Raw genomic sequence first — 6,302 nt, forward strand, 5'->3', positions numbered from 1 at the left:
TAAAATATAAAGAGAACCAGAAAAACGGATGAGAAATAAAATAATGTGGATACGAACCCATTCACACGCAGGCCCATCAAACTCTGGTCCAATCCACTCAAAAAAAACCCATTCACCCCGACGACACGCAGTAGTATTTGCAGTCCATCGAAAAAAAAAACATCTCTGCCGCCGCCGCCGCCGCCGTCCGCCGTGGCCGCCGCTCCTGCGCCGCGCTCCGCCTCCGCGAGTGCTTCGTTTCCCGTCTCTCTCTTCTCCATCCACCTCTGCCATATTCCCACTTCGCCGACTGCTCTCCGCCGCCTCGTCGCCCCCCCATTTCTCTGAAACGTAGTAGCTTCGCCGTGGAGGAGTACCTGGTTGACACCTGCGGCCTCACCCGTCCCCAAGCCCTCAAGGCTTCTTTGAAGCTCTCCCACCTCAAGTCCCCCGCCAACCCCGACGCCGTCCTCGGCTTCCTCGCCGGCCTCGGCCTCTCCGGCGCCGATGTCGCCGCCGTTGTCGCCAAAGACCCGCAGTTCCTCTGCGCCAGCGTGGACAAAACCCTAGCCCCCGTCGTCACCAGGCTCACCGGCCTCGGTCTCTCGAGTCCTGAGATCGCCCGCCTCGTCTCGCTCGCCCACAGCGGCTTCCGCTGCAGATCCGTAGTCTCCAAGCTGCACTACTACCTGCCCCTCTTGGGCTCCTTCCACAACTTCCTCCGGCTGCTCAAGCACTCATCCCGCCTGTTGTTTTCGAACCCCGACAAGGTTGTCAGGCCCAATGTTGCGTTTCTGAGGGAGTGCGGGCTAGGTGATTGTGATATTGCCAAGCTGTGTATACGTGTGCCGAGGTTGCTCACCACTAACCCATAGCACGTCGGGGTGATGGTCGCATCTGCTGAAAGATTAGGCGTGCCCCGCGGCTCTGGGATGCTCAGGCAAGCGCTGCAGGCTGTCGCGTTACTCAGCGAGGAGAAGATCGCCGCCAGATTGGAGTACTTGAAGAATACATTTAGCTGGTCTGATGGCGAAGTGAGAATTGCTGTGCGCAAGCATCCTAGCGTGCTGAAAAATTCAAAGGAATCTCTGAAGAGCAGGTCCAAGTTCCTGTTATCTGAGATGGGGTTGGAACCGGTGTACATCGCTCATCGGCCGATAATTCTCAGTCTTAGCCTGGAGGGCCGGGTCAGGCCCCGGTACTGTGTTCTCAAGTTCCTCAAGGAAAATGGATTGGTAGATCGCGAGCTGAGCTTCCATACTGCAGTCAATAGGCCTGAGAAGTATTTCATGGAGAAGTACATATGCCCTTACAAGAAAGCCGCACCACACCTCGCTGAGGACTATGCAACCGCTTGCAAAGGGGAGATACCAACTAATTTCTTGTTTAGATGAACCAAAAATGGGCCAAGGAAATTGGTTACTGCGTATGGCACAACATAGTTTTCACCCTGCATGTAAGCTGTTAGGCGTTCTTTGCCTAAGATCAGTTGGTTTTCTGTAGTATGCCTGTTACATGCCAGTTAGTCATTGCTAAATGCTAACTCCCTATGAAACTGATAATTTGATTCCTGAACATTGGCCAACCAAGCTGTCTTTCCACCAAGAAGAGCATGTAGCCTCGAACTCTGCTTGCTCCTTTTATTTCATTTCTGAGAATTACTCCTCTTTTTACCTGCTGACTTTATTCTTTTGTTAGTAAGAAATCCATGTATTTTAATGCGACTTAGATATGCTTCTTCTGGTCATTGGTTGATTTAGTTAGTGAAATACTGCACTGGCTTCTCTTTCTCTCATTGCTTCATGTCATTAGTTAAATTCACACCTTGAAGTTAGCTGTTCATAGCTGCAGAATTGCCAGAGTTTCAAACTACTGGAAACAATATCATGTGGAAATTTTATATTGTCATGGTTATGTTTTGCCTCTGTTTTATGTGTTTCTGTTTTCTGCTTGCCATCTTGTTACAGATTCTTTGTTAGTGCTCCTTTGTATGTTGAGATGCCCAGGACTTCTCATCCTTTTGGCTGCACATGCTTTTTGGGTTTTATTTTGGTATAGAGAGTGCTCCAGATCATGACCCTCTGTCTCGTTACTATGAGGTGATCCGTTTTGAAACCAGTACCTTCCATCTGGTATAGTCAACATTTTGTTGTTTGACAACAATTTATGTTTATATAGTTTTAGATGCCAGCTTCAGTGATTTAACAAGCATCCACGTCATGCTATGCGAGAGTGGTTCTTCTACACCCACTCTCGGTGCACCCACGCAAGAAAACATATCAAAATATTTCGAAAAAATCTGAAACTTCGTGGAAATGATCATCAACAAATGTAATGGGGCTTGCAAAATTTGATGGTCAAATAACATTCGAGGAGCTCTCTACAAAAAAGACAAAATCTCTGAAAGTTAGTCAAAATGTACGTGCACTGTTTGAGCAGATTTTGCAATTTTGTCTTTTTTGTAGAGCGCTTCTCGAATATTATTTGACCACCAAACTTTGCAAGCCCTCATAACATTTATTGATGATCATTTTCACAAAGTTTCATATTTTTTCTAAATGTTTTGATATGTTTTCTTGCGTAGGTGCATCGTGGGTGCACCGAAAGTGGGTGCAGCCACTACTTTCAATGCCAAAAAGGAGTATCCATATCTAGTACTATCTGATATATAAATGCACTTTTTTATACTGTTCATAAAACAGGATACTTGTGATTTGGTGTTATCAGCATGTTCCTTATAGTTAGTCTGCTTTAGCATCTTCCTTGTATTTACTTCTGCTTTAGTTTTATTCTACCGCAGCTGAAATCGTATATTCAGTTCCTTGTATTTACTTAATGTTTTGCCAAAGACTGACTACAAAATCCAACCACAATATGTTGTTGCATGAAATAAAAAGTGCATGATAGTATAAAGTAGTTCTGTAAGAAAAATATAATGAGCAAGTGCAGGTCTTAGCAAAAGCAGAGCCCAGGCGATCAAACCAAAGGAGGAAGGAGGATGGAAATCATAGCAACCACCAAGAAAAATACCTCTCGGTTTTCATGGCCTGCCTACCTTGAAATTGTTGTTGGCACATGTTTGATTTTAGTGCTTCGCTAAGGCACTTGCTGAACTTGCAGATGAGATGCAAGGGTTGAGGCAATGTGAGGTAGTAGTCTATGCTTACTGTACTGCCTGGTAAAATGTAGCAATACTCCATTTTGTGTTAGATGCTAAGTTTTACTCCATTTTTATGAGCAGTGTCAAAGAAAAAGAGATACTTCCTCCGTAAAGAAATATAAGAGCGTTTAGATTTCTAAAATAGTGATCTAAACACTTTTATATTTCTTTACGGAGGGAGTACATTGTTTGTAGTAAAAATTCTAAAATGAAAATATAAAAAATGCAATAAAATACTTCCTTCGTCCCAAAATAAATGTCTTGAGCTTAGTACAAATTTGTACTAGAGTTAGTACAAAGTTGAGACACTTATTTTGGGACGGAGGGAGTATATGACAGAAAATAATTAAATAAAAATGGGGAGGCGACAACCCTCAAAAAAAAAATGTGGAGGCGACATAGGTAAAGTGAATAAAAATAAAACCATGGAAAGGAGAGAAAATGGATTTATTTTAGAACAAGGGAAGAAGAATGGATGAGAAAAATGAACCCCTACCCGCAAAAGAAAAAAAGAGCCCCACGCACACAGAGAAAAAGAAGCTGGGCCCATTCTGACTTAACCACGACCACGACACGCAGAGGCAGAGCTGCCATTGCAATCCATCGGAGATATCTCCGCCGCCGCCGTCCCCACCGCCGCTTCTGCGCCATGCTCCGGCTCCAAGGCTGCGTCGTTTCCCGTCTCCTCTCTTCTCCATCCACCTCTGCAATCTTCCCACTCCGCCGTCTCCTCTCCGCCACCGCGTCGGCCCCCATTCCCCCAAATCCCAGTGGCTTCGCCGTCGAGGAGTACCTCGTCGCCACCTGCGGCCTCACCCAGGCCCAAGCCATCAAGGCCTCCCCGAAGCTCGCGCACCTCAAGTCGCCCGCCAACCCCGACGCCGTGCTCGCCTTCCTCTCCGGCCTCGGCCTCTCCGGCGCCGACGCCGCCGCCGCCGTCGCCAAAGACCCGCGGCTACTCTGCGCCAAAGTGGACCGAACACTGGCCCCTAAGGCCGTCGGGCTCGCCGGCATAGGCCTCTCGCGTCCTGAGATCGCCCGCCTCGTCTCCCTCGGCCCCGAGTGCTTCCGCTCCAGACACATCGTCTCCAAGCTGCAGTACTACCATCCCCTCTTCGGCTCCTTCCACAACTTCCTCCGGGCGTACGAGCGCTCCTCCTATCTTCTCTCGCGGGACCTCGATAAGATGATCAAGCCCAATGTCGCGTTCCTGCACGAGTGCGGGCTAGCTGCTTGTGATATTGTCGAGCTGGTCATGTACAGGCGGGGGATCCTGACCACCAACCCGGGGCGCCTCCGGGCGATGGTGGCATGCGCCGAAGGTATAGGCGTTCCCCGTGGCTCTGGGATGTTCAGACAAGCGCTGTATGCTGTCGCATTCCAAAGCGAGGAGAAGATTGCCGCCAAAGTGGACTACTTGAAGACCACGCTCAGGTGGTCTGCTGCTGAGGTGGGCATTGCTGTGTCTAAGGCTCCGATGCTGCTGAGGAGGTCAAAGGACACGCTGCGGAGCAAGTCCGAGTTCCTGGTGTCTGAGGTGGGGTTGGAACCAACGCTCATTGCTCATCGCCCGATAGTGCTCACTTACAGCCTGGAGGGCCGGCTCAGGCCCCGGCACTACCTTCTAAAGTTTGTCAAGGCAAATGGGTTGCTAGATCGTGATCACAGCTACATCTGCGCGGTCGGTTTGACGGAGAATGTTTTCGTGAAGAAGTTTGTGCGCCCTCACATTGAAGCTGCGCCGCACCTTGCTGAAGACTATGCGGCTGCTTGCCGAGGAGAAGTACCCACTAGGTTCATGTTTGATTGAACCAGGATCCTGCTGTTAAAATGTGTAACTGTGTATGGCACAGCAAAGTTTACATTCTATGCTGTAAACTGGTTAGTCCCCTTACCTAATTGTTCGATATCATGAAATAAGCAACATGCTTTTTGTCAAACCATATTCTAAATTTGCAATTTGCAAACTGGATTTTTGTTTCTCATGCTCCGTCTTTTCAATTTTCATCAGGACTTAGGGCCATAAATAGTACAAGGTGCAATCTCTATTTTATCAATAATTTCCTTTACCACACCCGCGTCCGTATGGCATGAGTTCTTATGGTTTCAGAACACTCTGTCTGGGCTTAACTAATTCTGTTGAAAAATCACTTCCTTATTATCCTAAAATACATTGGTGATTACTGAAGTTCCAGAGAAACATTCCTTTTATTGTTTCCGGATGATGTGGCAAAGCCGTTCATGGGGTTCAAGGCAAACATGGAACATATGTGGTGCCTTATGTAAGCTAAGCTGGGCGTAATTATTCTCTAGGTATTCCATTACACTTTCTTAATATGATATTGATACAGCCATGATGACTCCTCTGTTCCCTTTGTCGGTTTCGCATACATTAGTTGCCCACTAGCTTCTTAGCAGCAGTTTAGCTTTGTTTGCAGTTATATATGCCTGTGAGCTGCAGCAACCGTCGTGTCCCACAAATTGTTTCTATGCAATGCTAATTCCTTTATCGCTCAATATTTGGGGTACTCAACTTTTTATTTCAGACCTACATTCAGTCAGTCATCCATTAGCAGTTTAGTACTGTGAAGCACCTAGATTGTTTGTCGACATCTCATTTACTTACAGAAGATGGAAACTATCCATGTGCCTCCACATACTTTGTCTTGCATAATCTTGTTGGCTTCTATAAATGGTTTCTTGAATGAAACACTGGCGCACCAATGCCTGACTAATTGTATTGGTTTCTGCTCAAGTGCCATAATGCAATCTTCTGTCTTTGATTGTAAACTCCGGTTTGGTGTTTTTAGTTGCATGGTTCAGTGAAACAGGGTTAGGTTTGCCCCTACAAAAAAAAGGAAAAATCAGTGGAAAAGTAGAATGCACATCGCAGTAGGAAGCCTGCCGCTGAAGAATATTGCACTTCATATATCTATATAGGCGAGGATATGAATAATCAGCCTTCTCTTTGAATTTGTGGCAGCCAGATACTATCCAGGGACATCTGTATCTGCTGCAGAGTCATGTTCAGGGTTCTGTTGCAAACATTCATATATGGATGGATATGAGAAGCTGACTATATTCTGTTTGGTGTCCCTATTCTTTAGTGGCATAGCTTAAAAGTTATCTGCCTTAACTCAAGAGAAAGTTGTTCGATATCATG

The 6,302-nt window shown here is 46.5% G+C and overlaps 1 protein-coding gene and 1 pseudogene across 1 annotated transcript; both read left to right on the forward strand.

Moving 5' to 3' along the window:
* Positions 1-2,235, forward strand: LOC125516265 (annotated as a pseudogene).
* Positions 2,236-3,535: 1,300 nt separating this feature from the next.
* On the forward strand, positions 3,536-6,302 carry LOC125516661. The gene has a single exon (XM_048682017.1). It carries the CDS (start codon positions 3,615-3,617, stop codon positions 4,947-4,949), a length of 1,335 nt encoding a protein of 444 aa, XP_048537974.1. The 5' UTR covers positions 3,536-3,614; the 3' UTR covers positions 4,950-6,302.

Source organism: Triticum urartu, chromosome 6 (assembly GCF_003073215.2).
Source record: "Triticum urartu cultivar G1812 chromosome 6, Tu2.1, whole genome shotgun sequence".
Classification (NCBI taxonomy): Eukaryota; Viridiplantae; Streptophyta; class Magnoliopsida; order Poales; family Poaceae; genus Triticum; species Triticum urartu.